At 47.7% G+C, this 22,320-nt stretch overlaps 1 protein-coding gene across 10 annotated transcripts in view; it reads right to left on the reverse strand.

Annotated features, from left to right (window-relative positions):
• LOC139261987 (calcium/calmodulin-dependent protein kinase type II subunit alpha) overlaps nucleotides 1-22,320 on the reverse strand; it is a 336,847-nt gene that overhangs the window by 131,936 nt on the left and 182,591 nt on the right. For 3 of the 10 annotated variants that reach the window (XM_070877158.1, XM_070877154.1, XM_070877149.1), the window contains exon 5: nucleotides 15,708-15,724. The exons of the other annotated variants lie outside the window; for them this stretch is intronic. In XM_070877158.1, coding sequence (XP_070733259.1) covers nucleotides 15,708-15,724 — 17 coding nt within the window. The remainder of the gene's footprint in view (nucleotides 1-15,707; nucleotides 15,725-22,320) is intronic. 10 annotated transcript variants of the gene reach the window in all.

The raw sequence follows: 22,320 nt of genomic DNA on the forward strand, positions 1-22,320 counted from the left end.
TGATTCACCACATTATCAACACGACAGCTCCCCTGCATTTAACTCTCTCTGCCACCCCTTGTCTCATCATTGTTCTCCCTAGCAGTATCAGCTGTGGCTCAGTGGGCAGCACACTCGCCTCTGAGTCAGAAGGTTGTGGGTTCAAGTCCCACTCCAGGAACTTGAGCACATAAATCTAGACTGACACTCCCAGTGCAGTACTGAGGGAGTGCTGCACTGTCGGAGGGGAAGTACTGAGGGAGCGCCGCACTGTCGGAGGGGCAGTACTGAGGGAGCGCCGCACTGTCGGAGGGGCAGTACTGAGGGAGTGCCGCACTGTCGGAAGGGCAGTACTGAGGGAGCGCCGCACTGTCGGAGGGGCAGTACTGAGGGAGCGCCGCACTGTCGAAAGGGCAGTACTGAGGGAGCGCTGCGCTGTCAGAGGGGGAGCGCAGTACTGAGGGAGCGCCGCACTATCGGAGGGGCAGTACTGAGGGAACGCCGCACTGTCGGAGAGGCAGTACTGACAGAGTGCCGCACTGTCGGAGGGGCAGTACCGAGGGAGCGCTGCACTGTCGAGGGTGCTATCTTTCAGATGGGACGTTAAACCGAGGCCCCGTCTGCCCTCTCAGGCGGATGTAAAAGATCCTATGGCACTATTTCGACGAAGAGCAGAGGTGTTCTCCCCGGTGTCCTGGCCAATATTTATCCCTCAACCAACATCACTAAAACAGATTATCTGGTCATTATCCCATTGCTGTGTGTGGGAGCTTGCTGTGCGCAGATTGGATGCTGCATTTCCCACATTACAACAGTGACTACACTCCAAAAAGTACTTCATTGGCTGTAAAGCGCTTTGAGACATCCGATGGTGGTGAAAGACGCTATATAAATGCAAGTCTTTCTTTCTTTTCTTAAAGTCCAAAGTGGTTGATCCCCCACTTTTGCCACACTGAACCCCTTCTGCCACAGTTTTTGACCACTCACTTAATCTATCCATTCCCTTTGCAACTTTCTGCTCCAGTCGACACTAGCGACTGAGCCACTCGCTGCCCAAGCCCAAATAACAACAGTTTGCATTTATATAGCACCTGTAACGCAGTAACACATCCCAAGGCGCTTCACAGGAGCGTTATCAGACAGAATTTGACACCGAGTCACATAGTGAGATATTAGGACAGGTGACCAAAAGCTTGGTCAGAGAGGGAGGTTTTAAGAAGAGTCTTAATGTAGGCTCAGAGGCGCAGAGGCTTAGAGAGGGAATTCCAGAGTTTAGGGCCCAGACAGCTGAAATCACGATAGAGGCTGGAGGGGGTTACAGAGATTGGGAGGGTTGTCGGGCTAGAGGAGGTTACAGAGATAGGGAGGGGTGTAGGGGCTAGAGGAGGTTACAGAGATAGGTAGGGTTGTAGGGGCTAGAGGAGGTTACAGAGATAGGGAGGGTTGTAGGGGCTAGAGGAGGTTACAAAGATAGGTAGGGTTGTAGGGGCTAGAGGAGGTTACAGAGATAGGGAGGGGTGTAGGGGCTGGAGGAGGTTACAGGGATAGGGAGGGGTGTAGGAGCTGGAGGAGGTTACAGGGATAGGGAGGGTTGTAGGGGCTAGAGGAGGTTACAGAGATAGGGAGGGGTGTAGGGGCTGGAGGAGGCTACTGAGATAGGGAGGGGTGTAGGGACTGGAGGAGGTTACAGGGATAGGGAGGGTTGTAGGGCTGGAGGAGGTTACAGAGATAGGGAGGGGTGTAGGGCTGGAGGAGGTTACAGAGATAGAGAGGGGTGTAGGGGCTGTAGGAGGTTACAGAGATAGGGAGAGTTGTAGGGGCTGGAGGAGGTTTCAGAGATAGGAAGGGGTGTAGGGGCTGGAGGAGGTTTCAGAGATAGGAAGGAGTGTAGGGGCTGCAGGGGGTTACAGAGATAGGGAGGGGTGTCGGGGCTGCAGGGGGTTACAGAGATAAGGAGGGTTGTAGGGGCTGGAGGAGGTTTCAGAGATAGGAAGGGGTGTAGGGCTGGAGGAGGTTACAGAGATAGGGAGGGGTGTAGGGCTGGAGGAGGTTACAGAGATAGGGAGGGGTGTAGGGCTGGAGGAGGTTACAGAGATAGGGAGGGGGGGCGGTGAGGAGCGAGGTCATGGATGGATTTGAACACGGGATGGACGAGAGAAGGAATATTTGCCTGTTACCCCATGCAGACGGTAAACTCCATGGCCAGTATCCAGGGATGAGCAGAGCCATTAACGCTCAATGAAGAAGAGCAGTACTTTCTTTCGTTGCTAGGGACTGTTGCTATGGTGCGCTTCATGCATACCAACAATAGCATTGTCAACTATTCATCAGACTGAAAGGGATAAAGTGTCACTAATGTACTGAAAACTCCAGTACTTTCCCAAACTGACGGCATCAATGGGATAATTGCAATCCTAACCTGACAAATCACAGTTATTGCACCTTGTTAGTGAAGAAAAGACCAACGTGTGAGGTTCAGAGGACATATCAGTTGCTCCTTCTACCAAAACCCTTTTATCTTAGATTGGTAATAATTAGATTCCATCATTGACAATGCATTAATGGTAGAGGTGAGCATGTTAGACGTTTACCAAGTTATGGAGGACCATAGGCCAGGTGTGAGTCACCCAAATAAGTCCAGGTAGAATCCTTCACAGAGCTGGTGGCACAGGCATGATCAAAGAATCATGGGACAAAACAGCACAGACGGAGGCCATTCGGCCCATCGTTCCTGTGCCGGCTCTGTGATAGAGTGATCCAATTAGTCCCACTCTCCCCGCTCTTTCCCCAAAGCCCTGCAAATCTTTCATTTTCAAATATCTATCCAATTCCCATTTGAAAGTTACTTTCAGGCAGCGCGTTCCCGATCGCAACAACTCGCTGCATCATTCTTTTAATGACACCTCTGGCCCTCTGGTCACTGACCCTCCCGCCACTGGAAACATTTTCTCCTTATTTACTGCATCAAAACCCTTCAGGATTTCGAACACCGCTGTCAAATCTGCCCTTACCTTCTTTTGCTCTACGGAGAACGGCCCCAGCTTCTCCAGTCTCTCGATATAACTGAAGTCCCTCACCGCCCCCTCGCCATTCTAGTTGTTGTATGTGCAGACTATAGATATACTCTCTGTGTAATCACTGTGTGGTTGCATAAGATGGAGACTTGTTTACCTGATGAGGCCATAGTGAGGCCCCACCTGGAATATTGTGTACAGTTTTGGTCTCCTAATCTGAGGAAGGACGTTCTTGCTATTGAGGGAGTGCAGCGAAGGTTCACCAGACTGATTCCCGGGATGGCAGGACTGACATATGAGGAGAGACTGGATCAACTGGGCCTTTACACATTGGAGTTTAGAAGGAAGAGAGGGGATCACATAGAAACATATAAGATTCTGACGGGACGGGACAGGTTAGATGCGGGTAGAATGTTCCCGATGTTGGGGAAATCCAGAACCAGGGGACACAGTCTTAGGATAAGGGGTAGGTCATTTAGGACTGAGATGAGGAGAAACTTCTTCACTCAGAGAGTTGTTAACCTGTGGAATTCCCTGCCGCAGAGAGTTGTTGATGCCAGTTCATTGGATATATTCAAGAGGGAATTAGAAATGGCCCTTACGGCTAAAAGGATCAAGGGGTATGGGGAGAAAGCAGGAAAGGGGTACTGAGGGAATGATCAGCCATGATCTTATTGAATGGTGGTGCAGGCTCGAAGGGACGAATGGCCTACTCCTGCACCTATTTTCTATGTTTCTATGTTTCTACGTACTTACAATAAGGCTTACACTGTGTGTATACCATGCTGGCACCACTAGAGGGTGCAACTGGTGGAGACCGGGGGTTTCCTGCCCTGGTGGCAGGGCCCAGTATAAAAGGCTGCTCACCATGCTTGTGCCTCACTCTGGAGTTTGGAATAAAGGACCAAGGTCAGTACAGTTTGAGTACAACACATTGCCTCGTGGAGTCATTCATATATACATCATCGACATAACATTAATAAATCTCCTCTGCTTCCTTTCCCAGGCCCTCACATCCTTCTGGAATTGCACATAGTACTCCAGCTGTGGCGACTGGCTTTCTCTGTGCTGTAAGATTCCATGGGCTCAAAATTGGCCCAATTTCCCCCCACGAGTTTCCACCACGATCCTGTCTAAAATTAGCAGCCGCCATTCTAGCACCCTTCTCTGGCGGTGGGACACGGCGGCCGCCATTTTGGCGAGGGCCTTCGCGCTACCGATAGCAACGCCGGCCTTGGAAATGTAACTGAAGAGAGGGTGAGGTGGGTCACCGAGCAATGCCCGCTTAACGTCACCTCCGCAAATGTGGACCTCAGTACCGAGTTCAGTGCTGGGTCCGAAGCGCGCCGTGAAAACCCAGTGTTCAGCAGGCTGAGAGAGCTCATCCTTGTTTACAAATCCCTCCATGGCCCTCGCCCTTCCCTATAATCTCCTCCAGCCCCACAACCCCCCGAGATGTCTGCGCTCCTCTAATTCTGCCCTCTTGAGCATCCCTGATTATAATCGCTCCACCATTGGTGGCCGTGCCTTCTGTTGCCTGGGCCCCAAGCTCTGGAACTCCATCCCTAAACCTCTCTGCCTCTCTACCTCTCTTTCCTCCTTCAAGACGCTACTTAAAACCTCCCTCTTTGACCAAGCTTTTGGTCACCTGCCCTAATTTCTCTTTATGCGGCTCGGTGTCAAATTTTTTAAATCACCTAACACTCCAGTGAAGCACCTTGGGAGGTTCGATTATGTTAAAGGCATTATATAAATAACAATTGTTGATGTTGTTGAAACTTCTTAAATGGACGCACACATCTTCCAGGTAAGTTTGCATTTAAGCTTTTGGACTGGATTTTAAAAATTTTAATTGAAGTAGTGTCTTGGTGCAATACAGGTTAAAGATTGTCAAGAGTTATGCGCTCGCAACCGAGACTCCAGGATGGTATGTTGCCTCCCTGGTGCAAGGGTCAAGGATGTCTCGGAGCGGGTACAGGACATTCTGAAAAGGGAGGGTGAACAGCCAGTTGTTGTGGTGCACATTGGTACCAACGATATAGGTAAAAAACGGGATGAGGTCCTACGAGACGAATTTAAGGAGCTAGGAGCTAAATTAAAAAGTAGGACCTCAAAAATAGTAATCTCGGGATTGCTACCAGTGCCACGTGCTAGTCAGAGTAGGAATCGCAGGATAGCTCAGATGAATACGTGGCTTGAGCAGTGGTACAGCAGGGAGGGATTCAAATTCCTGGGACACTGGAACTGGTTCTGGGGGAGGTGGGGCCAGTACAGACCAGACGGTCTACACCTGGGCAGGACTGGAACCAATGTCCGAGGGGGAGTGTTAGCTAGTGCTGTTGGGGAGGAGTTAAACTAATATGGCAGGGGGATGGGAACCAATGAAGGGAGACAAAGGGAAACAAAATGGAGACAGAAGCAAAAGACAGAAAGGAGATGAGTAAAAGTGGAGAGCAGAGAAACACAAGGCAAAAAACAAAAAGGGCCACTTTGCAGCAAAATTCTAAGGGGTCTAAATGGATTAAAAAGGCAAGCCTGAAGGCTCTGTGCCTCAATGCGAGGAGTATTCGGAATAAGGTGGACGAATTAACTGTGCAGATAGCAGTTAATGGATATGATGTGGTTGGCATGACGGAGACATGGCTCCAGGGTGACCAAGGCTGGGAACGCAATATCCAGGGGTATTCAACATTTAGGAAGGATAGATAGAAAGGAAAAGGAGGCAGGGTGGCGTTGCTGGTTAAAGAGGAAATTAACGCAATTGTAAGGAAGGACATTAGCTTGGATGATGTGGAATCGGTATGGGTGGAGCTACGGAATAGCAAAGGGCAGAAAACGCTAGTGGGAGTTGTGTACAGATCTCCAAACAGTAGTAGTGATGTTGGGGAGGGCATCAAACAGGAAATTAGGGGTGCGTGCAATAAAGGTGCAGCAGTTATCATGGGTGACTTTAATATGCATATAGATTGGGCTAACCAAACTGGAAACAACACGGTGGAGGAGGATTTCCTGGAGTGCATAAGAGATGGTTTTCTAGACCAGTATGTCGAGGAACCAACTAGAGGGGAGGCCATCTTAGACTGGGTGTTGTGTAATGAGAGAGGATTAATTAGCAATCTCGTTGTGCGAGGCCCCTTGGGGAAGAGTGACCATAATATGGTGGAATTCTACATTAGGATGGAGAATGAAACAGTTAATTCAGAGACCATGGTCCAGAACTTAAAGAAGGGTAACTTTGAAGGTATGAGGCGTGAATTGGCTAGGATAGATTGGCGAATGATACTTAAGGGGTTGACAGTGAATGGGCAATGGCAGACATTTAGAGACCGCATGGATGAATTACAACAATTGTACATCCCTATCTTTCGTAAAAATAAAAAAGGGAAGGTGGCTCAATCGTGGCTATCAAGGGAAATCAGGGATAGTATTAAAGCCAAGGAAGTGGCATACAAATTGGCCAGAAATAGCAACAAACCCGGGGACTGGGAGAAATTTAGAACTCAGCAGAGGAGGACAAAGGGTTTGATTAGGGCAGGGAAAATGGAGTACGAGAGGAAGATTGCAGGGAACATTAAAATGAACTGCAAAAGCTTCTATAGATATGTAAAGAGAAAAAGGTTAGTAAAGACAAACGTAGGTCCCCTGCAGTCAGAATCAGGGGAAGTCATAACTGGGAACAAAGAAATGGCAGACCAATTGAACAAGTACTTTGGTTCGGTTTTCACTAAGGAGTACACAAACAACCTTCTGTATATAAAAAGGGTCAGAGGGTCTAGAAAGAAGGAGGAACTGAGGGAAATCCTTATTAGTCGGGAAATTGTGTTGGGGAAATTGATGGGATTGAAGGTCGATAAATCCCCAGGGCCTGATGGTCTGCATCCCAGAGTACTTAAGGAGGTGGCCTTGGAAATAGCGTATGCATTGACAGTCATTTTCCAACATTCCATAGACTCTGGATCAGTTCCTATGGAGCGGAGGGTAGCTAATGTAACCCCACTTTTTAAAAAAGGAGGGAGAGAGAAAACAGGGAATTATAGACTGGTCAGCCTGACATCAGTATTGGGGAAATTGATGGAATCAATTATTAAGGATGTCATAGCAGCGCATTTGGAAAAAGGTGACATGATAGGTCCAAGTCAGCATGGATTTGTGAAAGGGAAATCATGCTTGACAAATCTTCTGGAATTTTTTGAGGATGTTTCCAGTGGAGTGGACAAGGGAGAACCAGTTGATGTGGTGTATTTGGACTTTCAGAAGGCTTTCGACAAGGTCCCACACAAGAGATTGATGTGCAAAGTTAGAGCACATGGGATTGGGGGTAGTGTGCTGACATGGATTGAAAACTGGTTGGCAGACAGGAAGCAAAGAGTAGGAGTAAATGGGTACTTTTCAGAATGGCAGGCAGTGACTAGTGGGGTACCGAAAGGTTCTGTGCTGGGGCCCCAGCTGTTTACACTGTACATTAATGATTTAGATGAGGGGATTAAATGTAGTATCTCCAAATTTGCGGATGACACTAAATTGTGTGGCAGTGTGATCTGCGAGGAGGATGCTATGAGGCTGCAGAGTGACTTGGATAGGTTAGGTGAGTGGGCAAATGCATGGCAGATGAAGTATAATGTGGATAAATGTGAGGTTATCCACTTTGGTGATAAAAACAGAGAGACAGACTATTATCTGAATGGTGACAGATTAGGAAAAGGGGAGGTGCAACGAGACCTGGGTGTCATGGTACATCAGTCATTGAAGATTGGCATGCGGTTAAGAAAGCAAATGGCATGTTGGCCTTCATAGCGAGGGGATTTGAGTACAGGGGTGGGGAGGTGTTACTACAACAGGGGCAGGGCCTTGTTGAGGCCACACCTGGAGTATTGTGTACAGTTTTGGTCTCCTAACTTGAGGAAGGACATTCTTGCTATTGAGGAAGTGCAGCGAAGTTTCACCAGACTGATTCCCGGGATGGTGGGACTGACCTATCAAGAAAGACTGGATCAACTGGGCTTATATTCATTGAAGTTCAGAAGAACTAGAGGGGATCTCATAGAAACGTTTAAAATTCTGACGGGTTTAGACAAGTTAGATGCAGGAAGAATGTTCCCAATGTTGGGGAGTTTCCCAGTCCTGGCAACATCCTCGTGAATCTCCTCTGTACCCTCTCTAATGCAATTACATCTTTCCTGTCATGTGATGACCAGAACTGCACGCAGTACTCTGGCTGTGACCTAACTTGTGTTTAGAAACATAGAAACATAGAAAATAGGAGCAGGAGTCGGCCATCCAGCCCCTCGAGCCTGCACCACCATTCAATAAGATCATGGCTGATTATTCACCTCTGTTCCCCATTCCTGCTTTCTCTCCATACCCCTTGATCCCTTTAGCCGTAAGGGCCATATCTAACTCCCTTTTGAATATATCTAACAAGCTGGCATCAACAACTCTCCGCAGTAGGGAATTCCACAGGTTAACAACTCTCTGAGTGAAGAAGTTTCTCCTCATCTCGGTCCTAAATGGCTTACCCCTTCTCCTTAGACTGTGTCCCCTGGTTCTGGACTTCCCCAACATCGGGAACATTCTTCCCGCATCTAACCTGTCCAATCCCGTCAGAAATTGATGGCCTCTAGTTTTGGTCTGCCCCTGCAAGTGGAAACAACGCCTACATGTGTTTGCAGTATTTTCTTTATTTGTTTGTGATTTACAACATCTCACAATCATTTCTAATTTTTTTTGTGTCATCATCACACAGAATCAAAGACTGATTCTCTTGCAGAGTTTGATGAGCCAGTTCTATTAGCTGGAAAAATGTACTTGGTGCATTAACTGAGTAGCTTGCTGTTTTTATAAATTTCACTGGATCATGGCAATTAATTTGAAGAATAATTACGTTCAGTGCTTATGAGAATTAACGTGACTCATGATGACTACTGCATGCTCTTTTCCAATGTACTACTGCCTGTCAGTTTTGTCTGTGGAGATATAATAATGTCTAATGATTACAGATGATATGCAAATAGGTGTCAGGGTCAGTTGAATTTTGCAGATTCATGTGCGTGCAATGTTCATCTAACACCTACAGGCTTTCTAATTGCCAGATGACTCAATTCTGAAGCACACTCTGAAAGTGATCGGTTCGAATTATAACTCCTGATTTGGACAATGAATTATTCACAGACCAAACACCGTGAGGAGACTCGGCCCCATTGAGAGCGAGTTGGAGGATCAAGGCATGAATGTTCCAGAGCAACAACAACTCACATTAATATAGCGCCTTTAATAAGAACATAAGAAATAGGAGCAGGAGTAGGCCATACGGCCCCTCGAGCCTGCTCTGCCATTCAATAAATTCATGGTTGATTCGATCATGGACTCAGCTCCACTTCCCCGCCCGCTCCCCATAACCCCTTATTCCCCTTAATTCAGTAAAACATCCCACGGCACTGCACAGGAGCATTATCACACAAAAATTGGCACTGAACCACATCAGGAGATATTAAGACAGATGACCAAAGAAGGCTTGGTTAAAGTGGTAGCATTTTTAAGGAGCATCTTAAAGGAGGGCAGAGAGGCGGAGAGGTTCAGGGAGGGAGTTCCAGTGCTCGGGGTCCAGGCAGCTGAAGGCACGGCTGCCAATGGTGGAGCGATTATAATCAGGGATGCTCAGGAGGGCAGAATTAGAGGAGCGCAGAGATCGCGGAGGGTTGTGGGGCTGGAGGAGATTACAGAGATAGGGAGGGGTGAGGGCCATGGAGGGATTTGAAAACAAGGATGAGAAGTTTGAAATCGAGGTGTTTCCGGACGGGGAGGCCATTCAGCCTCTCAATGAGATCATGCCTGATCTGTACCTTAACTCCATTGACCCGCCTTAGTTCCGTAACCCTCGTTACCATTGCCTAATTAAATATCTACCCAGCTCAGGTTTGAAAAATTCAATTGACCCTCCCAGCCGCAACAGCTTTTCTGGGGGTGGGGGTGATTGCAGATTGCAGAAAGCAGAGAGGGAATGTTTGGGGCTTAAAATTGCTGTTGTTTAGCGATTCGCTGACCTGTTTTATGTCGCACCGATTTACGTTTCCATTGAAGTTAAATTCTGGCTCTGTGTAAAGCCACTAAGTGAGTGGGCAAACATTTGGCAGATGGAGTAGAATGTGGGAAAATGTGAGGTAATACACTTTGGTAGGAAAAATAAAAAAGCAAATTATTATTTAAATGGGGAGAGATTGCAAAATGCTGCGGTACACAGGGACCTGGGGGATCCTTGTGCATGAAACACAAAAGGTTAGTATGCGGGTACAGCAAGTGATCAGGAAGCCCAATGGAATCTTGGCCTTTATTGCAAGGGGGATAGAGTATAAAAGCAGAGAAGTCCTGCTACAACTGTACAGGGTATTAGTGAGGCCACACCTGGAGTACTGCGTGCAGTTTTGGTCTCCGTATTTAAGGAAGGCTATACTTACATTGGAGGCTGTTCAGAGCAGGTTCACTAGGTTGATTCCTGAGATGAATTCAGAAGAATAAGAGGTGATTTATCGAAACGTATAAGATTCTGAGGAGGCTTGACAGGGTGGATGCAGAGAGGATGTTTCCCCTCCTGGGGGGAATCTAGAACTAGGGGGGATAGCTTCAGAATAAGGGGTCGCCCATTTAAAACGGAGTTGAGGAGGAATTTCTTCTCTCAGAAGGTCGTGAATCTTTGAAATTCTCTGCCCCAGAGAGCTGTGGAGGCTGGGTCATTGAATATATTTAAGGTGGAGATAGACAGATTTTTGAACGATAGGGGATTGGGGGTTATGGGGAGCGGGGCGGGTAAGTAGAGTTGAGGCCAAGATCAGATCAGCCGTGATCTTATTGAATGGTGGAGCAGGCTCGAGGGGCCGAATGGCCGACTCCTGCTCCTATTTCTTATGTTCGAGCAGCATTTGATCAGCCCAGTTTGTACGTGTCCCACTCCCCTCATCCTCCTTCTCAGCCAGACAACGCTGCTGCTTGTTTTTGAGGGCGCTCAATGAACTGGCATCAACTGGAAGATTTTTCTCATGTCTTGGCTGGAGGTTGGTTAGGTTTTGAACCTGACCCCCTCGAGTTCTGCGCCAACATTCCTAGTTACGCCATCTTCCAACGCATGCGCAATCTACCGTCAAACCCAAGTCAAGCCAGTCATGTAGGTGTGTGGTCGAAGGTTATCAACCTATCCAAGTGCAAGGTAGGGGTATGGGGTACGATAGCACAGTGGTTACGTCACGGGATTAGTAATCCTAAGGCATGGACTGATAATCCAGAGACGTGAGTTCAAATCCTACCACGGCAATAGAGGAATTTAAATTCGGTTAATTAAATAAATCTGGAATTAAAAAAATACAGTAGTCTCAGTAAAAATGTGCATGAAACTATGGGCCTTACCCAGACTGAGCCTAAATGTGACTCCAAACCCTCAGCAATGTGGTTGACTCTTAACTGTCCTCTGAAACATAGAAAATAGGTGCAGGAGTAGGCCATTCAGCCCTTCGAGCCTGCACCGCCATTCAATAAGATCATGGCTGATCATTCACCTCAGTACCCCTTTCCTGCTTTCTCTCCATACCCCTTTAGCCGGAAGGGATTTTGAATATATCTAACGAACTGGCCTCAACAACTTTCTGTGGTAGAGAATTCCACAGGTTCACCACTCTCTGAGTGAAATGTTTCTCCTCATCTCGGTCCTAAATGGCTTACCCCTTATCCTTAGACTGTGACCCCTGGTTCTGGACTTCCCCAACATCGGGAACATTCTTCCTGCATCTAACCTGTCCAATCCCGTCAGAAGTTTATATGTTTCTATGAGATGGCTGAGCAAGCCACAAAGTTAGCACTGTGGGAGTAACTTCACCAGGATTGCAGACGTTCAAGAAGGCCACATAACACCACCTTCTTGAGGGGCAATTAGGGATGGGCAATATATCTGGCCATGGAGCAATGTCTATATCCCAAGAAACATAGAAACACAGAAAATAGGTGCAGGAGTAGGCCATTCAGCCCTTCGAGCCTGCACTGCCATTCAATGAGTTCATGGCTGAACATGAAACTTCAGTACCCCATTCCTGCTTTCTCACCATACCCCTTGATCCCCCGAGTAGCAAGGACTACATCCAACTCCTTTTTGAATATATTTAGTGAATTGGCCTCAACAACTTTCTGTGGTAGAGAATTCCACAGGTTCACCACTCTCTGGGTGAAGAAGTTTCTCCTCATCTCGGTCCTAAATGGCTTACCCCTTATCCTTAGACTGTGACCGCTGGTTCTGGACTTCCCCAACATCTGGAACATTCTTCCTGCATTTAACCTGTCGAAACCCGTTAGAATTTTAAACGTTTCTATGAGATCCCCTCTCATTCTTCTGAACTCCAGTGAATACAAGCTCAGTTGATCCAGTCTTTCTTGATATATTAGTCCCGCCATCCCAGGAATCAGTCTGATGAACCTTCGCTGCACTCCCTCAATAGCAAGAATGTCCTTCCTCAAGTTAGGAGACCAAAACTGTACACAATACTCCAGGTGTGGCCTCACCAAGGCCCTGTACAACTGTAGTAACACCTCCCTGCCCCTGTACTCAAATCCCCTCGCTATGAAGGCCAACATGCCATTTGCTTTCTTAACCGCCTGCTGTACCTGTATGCCAACCTTCAATGACTGATGTACCATGACACCCAGCTCTCGTTGCACCTCCCCTTTTCCTAATCTGTCACCATTCAGATAATAGTCTGTCTCTCTGTTTTTACCACCAAAGTGGATAACCTCACATTTATCCACATTATATTTCATCTGCCATGCATTTGCCCACTCACCTAAGTCACTCTGCAGCCTCATAGCATCCCCCTCGTAGCTCACACTGCCACCCAACTTAGTGTCATCCGCAAATTTGGAGATACTACATTTAATCCCCTCGTCTAAATCATTAATGTACAATGTAAACAGCTGGGGCCCCAGCACAGAACCTTGTGTACCCCACTAGTCACTGCCTGCCATTCTGAAAAGTACCCATTTACTCCTACTCTTTGCTTCCTGTCTGCCAACCAGTTCTCAATCCACGTCAGCACACGACCCCCAATTCCATGTGCTTTAACTTTAACTCTTGTGTTGGACCTTGTCAAAAGCCTTCTGAAAGTCCAAATACACCACATCAACTGGTTCCCCCTTGTCCACTCTACTGGAAACATCCTCAAAATATTCCAGAAGATTTGTCAAGCATGATTTCCCTTTCACAAAACCATGCTGACTTGGACCTATCATGTCACCTCTTTCCAAATGCGTTGCTATGACATCCTTAATAATTGATTCCATCATTTTATCCACTACCGATGTCAGGCTGACCGGTCTATAATTCCCTGTTTTCTCTCTCCCTTTTTTAAAAAAAAGTGGGGTTACATTGGCTACCCTCCACTCCATAGGAATTGATCCAGAGTCTATGGAATGTTGGAAAATGACTGTCAATGCATCTGCTATTTCCAAGGCCACCTCCTTAAGTACTCTGGGATGCAGACCATCAGGCCCTGGGGATTTATCGGCCTCCAATCCCATCAATTTCCCCAACACAATTTCCCGACTAAAAAGGATTTCCCTCAGTTCCTTATTCTTACTAGACCCTCTGACCCCTTTTATATCCGGAAGGTTGTTTGTGTCCTCCTTAGTGAATACCGAACCAAAGTACTTGTTCAATTGGTCTGCCATTTCTTTGTTCCCAGTTATGACTTCCCCTGATTCTGACTGTAGGGGACCTATGTTTGTCTTTACTAACCTTTTTCTCTTTGCATATCTATAGAAGCTTTTGCAGTCCATTTTAATCTTCCCTGCAAGCTTCCTCTCGTACTCTATTTTCCCTGCCCTAATCAAACCCTTTGTCCTCCTCTGCTGAGTTCTAAATTTCTCCCAGTCCCCAGGTTTGTTGCTATTTCTGGCCAATTTGTATGCCACTTCCTTGGCTTTAATACTATCCCTGATTTCCCTTGATAGCCTCGGTTGAGCCATCTTCCCTTTTTTATTTTTATGCCAGACAGGGATGTACAATTGTTTGAAGTTCATCCATGCGGTCTCTAAATGTCTGCCACTGCCCATCCACTGTCAACCCCTTAAGTATCATTCGCCAACCTATCCTAGCCAATTCACGCCTCATACATTCAAAGTTACCCTTCTTTAAGTTCTGGACCATGGTCTCTGAATTAACTGTTTCATTCTCCATCCTAATGTAGAATTCCACCATATTATGGTCACTCTTCCCCAAGGGGCACAACAAGATTGCTAATTAATCCTCTCTCATTACACAACACCCAGTCTAAGATGGCCTCCCCCCTAGTTGGTTCCTCGACATATTGGTCTAGAAAACCATCCCTTATGCACTCCAGGAAATCCTCCTCCACCGTATTGTTTCTAGTTTGGTTAGCCCAATCTATATGCATATTAAAGTCACCCATGATTACTGCTGCACCTTTATTGCATGCACCCCTAATTTCCTGTTTGATGCCCTCCCCAACATCAGGACTACTGTTTGGTGGTCTGTACACAACCCCCACTGGCATTTTCTGCCCTTTGGTATTCCGTAGCTCCACCCATACCAATTCCACATCATCCAAGCTAATGTCTTTCCTTACAATTGCATTAATTTCCTCTTTAACCAGCAATGCCTCCTTTTCCTTTCTGTCTATTTTTCCTGAATGTTGAATACCCCTGGATATTGCGTTCCCAGCCTTGGTCACCCTGGAGCTATGTCTCCGTGATGCCAACCACATCGTATCCATTAACTGCTATCTGCACAGTTAATTCGTCCACCTTATTCCAAATACTCCTCGCATTGAGGCACAGAGCCTTCATACTTGCCTTGTTAACACACATTGACCCTTTAGAATTTTGCTGCAAAGTGGCTCTTTTTGTTTTTTGCCTTGGGTTTCTCTGCCCTCCACTTTTACTCATCTCCTTTCTGTCTTTTGCTTCTGTCTCCATTTTGTTTCCCTCTGTCTCCCTGCATTGGTTCCCATCCCCCTGCCATATTAGTTTAACTCCTCCCTAACAGCACTAGCAAACACTCCTCCTCGGACATTGGTTCCAGTCCTGTCTAGGTGCAGACCGTCCGGTTTGTACTGGTCCCACCTCCCCCAGAACCGGTTCCAATGCCCCAGGAATTTGAATCCCTCCCTGCTGCACCACTGCTCAAGCCACGTATTCATCTGAGCTATCCTGCGATTCCTACTCTGACTAGCACGTGGCACTGGTAGCAATCCCGAGATTACTACTTTTGAGGTCCTACTTTTTAATTTAGCTCCTAGCTCCTTAAATTCGTCTCGTAGGACCTCATCCCATTTTATACCTATATCGTTGGTACCAATGTGCACCACGACAACTGGCTGTTCACCCTCCCTTTTCAGAATGTCCTGCACTCGCTCCGAGACATCCTTGACCCTTGCACCAGGGAGGCAACATACCATCCTGGAGTCTCGGTTGCGGCCGCAGAAACGCCTATCTATTCCCCTTACAATTGAATCCCCTATCACTATTGCTCTCCCACTCTTTTTTGTGCCCTCCTGTGCAGCAGAGCCAGCCATGGTGCCATGAACTTGGCTGCTGCTGCCCTCCCCTGATGAGTCATCCCCCTCAACAGTACTCAAAATGGTGTATCTGTTTTGCAGTGGGATGACCACAGGGGACCCCTGCACTACCTTCCTTGCACTGCTCTTCCTGTTGGTCTTCTATTACCTATCTGGCTGTGGACCCTTTACCTGCGGTAAGACCAACTCACTAAATGTGCTATTCACGTCATTCTCAGCATCATGAGTGCTCTAGAGTGAATCCACCTTAAGCTCCAATTCCACAACGCGGTCTGTCAGGAGCTGGAGGCGGATACGCTTCCCGCACACGTAGTCGTCAGGAACACTGGAGTTGTCCCTGATTTCCCACATAGTACAGGAGGAGCATAACACGTGACCGAGCTCTCCTGCCGTGACTTATCCCCTAGATTAACTTAAATTGGCAACAACAATGCTCAAAGTTACTCACTGATTGAAGAGAAAAAAGACAAGCTACTCACCAATCACCAGCCAATCACTTACTCCCTTGGCTGTGACGTCACCTTTTGATTTCTTTCTACTTCTTTTATGCTTTCTCCCTGTAGCTGTACAAGCCTCACCTTTATAGGCCTCTCGCCGATCCCCGGGCTCACGCCTCCGCGACCACGAACTCCCGCTGCCTCTCACGGCCTTTATAGGCCTCTCGCCGATCCCCGGACTCACGCCTCCGCGACCACGAACTCCCGCTGCCTCTCGTGGCCTTTATAGGCCTCTGCCGATCCCCGGACTCACGCCTCTCCACGCACCTCCCGACTCCTGAACTCGCGACCTTTATAGGCCTCTCGCCGACCCCGGACTCACGCCTCTCCATGCACCAGAATTAATACATTTTTAATAAATCCACACAGACTACTGGGATAGTGACCAACAGCAGGTAGCCTGGTTGATTTTATTCCCTTGCTATCTGCTCCGGGGAGAAAAGAGATTGAGGTTCAGCACATTGGAACCGCTATTTGAGTTTTGAGTCCTTGCTTATGATCCAATTGGCGTGCCCCGATCACCGCTCGCAAAACAGCAGCAAAAACTGATTATAAAGACGGAAAATGTTGGAAATACTCAGCGGGTCAGGCAGCATTTGTGGAGAGAGAAACAGAGTTAATGTTTCAGGCCAGTGTCCTTTCGTCAGAACCGGAAAAGGTTGGCGAGGTAACAGGTTTTAAGCAAAGGTAGGGGCAGGGGATGGGGGGAGGGGAGGAAGGTCAGTGATAGGGTGGGAGGTCAGAGTGATCGTTTTGTCATTTAATCTCTCCTGTCTTCCACCCTATCCACCTGGCTGCAGTGTGCACCATCTACAAGATGCACTGCAGCAACTCGCCAAGGCTTCTTCGGCAGCACCTCCCAAACCCGTGACCTCTACCACCTAGAAGGACAAGGGCAGCAGGTGCATGGGAACACCACCACCTCCACGTTCCCCTCCGAGCCACACACCATCCTGACTGGGAAATATATCGGCCGTTCCTTCATCGTCGCTGGGTCACAATCCTGGAACTCCCTCCCTAACAGCACTGTGGGAGCACCTTCACCACACGGACTGCAGCGGTTCAAGAAGGCGGCTCACCACCACCTTCTCAAGGGGCAATTAGGGATGGGCAATAAATGCCGGCCTTGCCAACGACGCCCACATCCCCGGAACGAAATAATTAAAGAAACAACAGCGACTAAGCTTCACAAAGTATTTGATTGGCTGTAACACTCTGTGGGACAACCTGAGGTGATGATAGAAATGCTCGTTCTTTCCTCCTTTCTCTAACTGAGGACCAATTGGCGCACGGCAGATCCTGACAGCATTTCTGATCTGTGGTGCTAAGGAGCTGTACCATTCATCGTTCTATCCTGGCAAATCTTAAAAACAAATGCTTAAAAACATGCTTCACGCCACCCTAACAAATCACTGCCAGAGCAGGACACCACACTGACAGCAATTTGTGCAGCCTGAAGTAAGTGCGGCGATAGCTCATTAGACGGTTATTACAGCTGTTCCTGCTCTGGAGGTGGGCGACCCTTGACACTTGACCTTCGCCTGTTCTGGTTCAGCCAAGTTACGAGGCGTTGGTTCGAGGTAATATCTCATTACTGCATGAACATTTCTTTGCGTTCGTGAGGATTGTGCCCTAATGAGCTCCAAGGGTGATAAAATTGGACCAGCGCGAGTGTCAAAGTCTCGGACCTACTCCCTGCGATGTCAGCTTGCGACCGCTTAATGTTAGCTTCACATTCACTTTGTCTCCAGGGGGCTGGAATACAAAGAAGCATCAGTTCGAATCATAGAAGTTTACAGCACGGAAGGAGGCCATTTCGGCCCATCGTGTCCGCGCCGGCCGACCAAGAGCTATCCAGCCTAATCCCACTTTCCCGCTCTTGGTCTGTAGCCCTGTAGGTTACAACACTTCAAGTACACATCCAAGTACTTTTTAAATGTGGTGAGGGTTTCTGCCTCTACCACCCTTTCAGGCCATGAGTTTCAGACCCCCACCTCCCTCTGGGTGAAGACATTTCCCCTCAAATCCCCTCTAAACCTCCCCCCAATTACTTTAAATCTATGACCACTGGTTGTCCTTCTTATCCACTCTATCCAGATACCTCATAATTTTATACACCTCAATTAAGTCTCCCCTCAGCCTCCTCTGTTCCAAGGAAAACAACCCCAGTCTATCCAATCTTTCCTCATAGCTATAGTTTCCCAGTCCTGGCAACATCCTCGTAAATCTCCTCTGTACCCTCTTCAGTGCAATCTTTCCTGTAATGTGGTGACTTGAACTGCACGCAGTACTCCAGCTGTGGCCTAACCAGTGTTTTATACAGTTCAAGCATAACCCCCCTGCTTTTGTATTGTTGGCCTTTATTGCAAGGGGGATGGAGTATAAAAGCAGAGAAGTCCTGCTTCCAATGTACAGTGTATTGGTGAGGCCACACCTAGAGTACTCCATACAGTTTTGGTCTCCTTATTTAAGGAAGGATATACTTGCATTGGACGCAGTTCAGAGAACATAAGAACATAAGAACATAAGAACATAAGAACATAAGAATTAGGAACAGGAGTAGGCCATCTAGCCCCTCGAGCCTGCTCCGCCACTCAACAAGATCTGGCTGATCTGGCCGTGGACTCAGCTCCACTTACCCGCCCGCTCCCCGTAACCCTTAATTCCCTTATTGGTTAAAAATCTGTCTATCTGTGACTTGAATACATTCAATGAGCTAGCCTCAACTGCTTCCTTGGGCAGAGAATTCCACAGATTCACAACCCTCTGGGAGAAGAAATTCCTTCTCAACTCGGTTTTAAATTGGCTCCCCCGTATTTTGAGGCTGTGCCCCCTAGTTCTAGTCTCCCCGACCAGTGGAAACAACCTCTCTGCCTTTATCATGTCTATCCCTTTCATTATTTTAAATGTTTCTATAAGATCACCCCTCATCCTTCTGAACTCCAACAAGTAAAGACCCGTCTACTCAATCTATCATCATAAGGTAACCCCCTCATCTCCGGAATCAGCCTCGTGAATCGTCTCTGTACCCCTTCCAAGGTTAGTATATCCTTCCTTAAGTAAGGTGACCAAAACTGCACGCAGTACTCCAGGTGCGGCCTCACCAATACCCTGTACAGTTGCAGCAGGACCTCCCTGCTTTTGTACTCCATCCCTCTCGCAATGAAGGCCAACATTCCATTCGCCTTCCTGATTACCTGCTGCACCTGCAAACTAACTTTTTGGGATTCATGCACAAGGACCCCAGGTCCCTCTGCACCTCAGCATGTTGTAATTTCTCCCCATTCAAATAATATTCCCTTTTACTGTTTTTTTTCTCAAGGTGGATGACCTCACACTTTCCGACATTGTATTCCATCTGCCAAACCTTAGCCCATTCGCTTAACCTATCTAAATCTCCTTGCAGCCTCTCTGTGTCCTCTACACAACCCGCTTTCCCACTAATCTTGACGAGGTTGATTCCGGAGATGAGGGGGTTGTCTTATGAAGAAAGGTTGAGTAGGTTGGGCCTATAATCATTGGAGTTCAGAAGAATGAGGGGTGATCTTATCGAAACATGAAAGATAATGAGGGGGCTCGACAAGGTGGATGCAGAGAGGATATTTCCACTCATAGGGGAAACTAAAACTAAGGGGACATAGTCTTAGAATAAGGGGCTGCCCATTTAAAACTGAGATGAGGAGAAATTTCTTCTCTCGGAGGGTTGTAAATCTGTGGAATTCTCTGCCCCGGAGAGCTGTGGAGGCTGGGTCATTGAATATATTTAAGATAGAGATAGACAGATTTTTGAGCGATAAGGGAGTGAGGGGTTATGGGCTGTCATGTATCTTACACCACTGTACATAACTGTGATGCGTCAGCGTACGGGGTCGGGTGCATTTTACAGCATGTCAATGACGTGGGTAAATTACAACCCATAGCTTACGCCTCCAGGTCACTTTCGCGGGCGGAGCGCGGGTATGGTATGGTGGAGAAGGAGGCGCTCGCGTGCGTGTACGGTATCAGATAATAAAGGAAAGCATTCCGTATGGCTTTTGTTGTTACAGTTGTACAGAAGCTCGGTCAGACCCCCACTGCGTCCAGTCCTGGGCTCCGCCCCTCCGGGAAGATATATCGGTCTCGGAGGGGCAGCGCAGATTCACCAGCGTTATACCGGGGCAAAAAGGGTTAAATTATGAGAACAGGTTGCACAGACTGGGCCTGTATTCCCTCGAGTGTAGAAGATTGAGGGGAGATCTAATTGAAATGTTTAAGATGATGAAAGGAGTTGATTGGGTAGAGAGAGAGAAATTATTCCCTCTGGTGGGGGGAGTCCAGAACAAGGGGGACGTCACCTTAAAATTAGAGCCCGGCCGTTCAGGGGTGATGTCAGGAAGCACTTCTTCACACAAAGGGTGCTGGGAATCTGGAACTCTCTCCCCCCCACCGCCCCCCCAAAATGCAGTTGAGGCCGGGGGGGGGGGGGGCAATTGAAAATTTCAAAACTGTGATTGATAGATTATTGTTGGGTAAGGGGACGGAGGGTTACGGAACAAAGACGGGTAGATGGAGTTAAGATACAGATCAGCCCTGATCTCATTGATTGGCGGAACAGGCTCGAGGGGCCGAATGGCCTCCTCCTGTTGCTCCGTTCCTATTCCTTTGCCCATTATTTCAGTGCCGGTGGATGAGATAAGTAAAATGAATGGGTTACGAGCTCCAGCAAGACAGCAGATAAAGGAATGTTATAGAAACACTTGATGTCTTTGTTGGCTGACAACGCAATGTATTACATCCTTCTCTGACATCATTAGTGAAGGTAGCAAAATAAAGGTCACACCGGCAGGAAACTGCACCAACATGAAAAATATCCTCTGAACATTTCACGGCTAAATAATTCAGTTGAAGCGATGCTGGAGAGAAGGAATTTATATAACCGCTTCATTCTTGAAGGCTTGTCAATTTTCAACTCCCGTTCATCGATGTAATTGTATTTATTTATTTAATGTGTAAATCAGAGACAATATTAATTCGTCCTATTGCATCCTCACTTGCTGCATTGTGTCCCAATTGGTTCCCTTTACACGGCGAAGGAGATTAACACTCGGGGGAGGGTGGGGGGGGGAGCGAAAGAGGGTGAGGCCAATTCCAAATCTTAACGCTGACGATTAAGAGGATTTGGGGGTTATTTACTTTAGAAAAATTCAGGTTTAGAGGGGAGAGGACTGTTGTTAAAATAATGGAAATAGGATCAACATGTCTAGGATATGGAACATAAGAACTTAAGAACATAGAAAATAGGAGCAGGAGTCGGCCATTTGGCCCCTCGAGCCTGCTCCAGGCTCGAGGGGTCAAATGGCCTACTCCTGCTCCAGGCTCGAGGGGCCAAATGGCCTACTCCTGCTCCAGGCTCGAGGGGCCAAATGGCCTACTCCTGCTCCAGGCTTGAGGGGCCAAATGGCCTACTCCTGCTCCAGGCTCGAGGGGCCAAATGGCCTACTCCTGCTCCAGGCTCGAGGGGCCAAATGGCCTACTCCTGCTCCAGGCTCGAGGGGCCAAATGGCCTACTCCTGCTCCAGGCGCGAGGGGCCAAATGGCCTACTCCTGCTCCAGGCTCGAGGGGCCAAATGGCCTACTCCTGCTCCAGGCTCGAGGGGCCAAATGGCCTACTCCTGCTCCAGGCTCGAGGGGCCAAATGGCCTACTCCTGCTCCAGGCTCGAGGGGCCAAATGGCCTACTCCTGCTCCAGGCTCGAGGGGCCAAATGCCCGACTCCTGCTCCGTCATTTAATAAGATCATGGCTGATCTGATCTGGGCCTCAACTCCACTTCCCTGCCCACTCCCCATAACCCTTGACTCCCTTATCATTCAAAATTCTGTCTATCTCTGCCTTGAATATATTCAATGACCCAGCCTCCACAGCTCTCTGGGATAGAGAGTTCTAAAGATTCACGACCCTCCGAGAGAAGAAATTCCTCCCCATCTCCATCTTAAATGGTGTGCTTGGAATGGACTGGTCAACCTGGAACTACACATTAGACCAGGGCTCAAAAGGGTTAAATTATGAGGACATGTATTTGGTTTGTATGCCCTTGAGTTGAGCAGGATTGTAATCTTTAAGACTGGGATTCATATATTTTTGTTGAGTAAAGGCATGGAACAAATGGGCGAACATTGAGTTGAGGTGCAGGTCAGCTATAATCAGAATAGGCTGGAGGGGGCTGAATGGACTCCTGTTCTATATTCCTAGATCATGACAGGAAGGCAGAATATTATCTGAATGGT

The sequence above is a fragment of the Pristiophorus japonicus genome, chromosome 4, assembly GCF_044704955.1.
Source record: "Pristiophorus japonicus isolate sPriJap1 chromosome 4, sPriJap1.hap1, whole genome shotgun sequence".
Classification (NCBI taxonomy): domain Eukaryota; kingdom Metazoa; phylum Chordata; class Chondrichthyes; family Pristiophoridae; genus Pristiophorus; species Pristiophorus japonicus.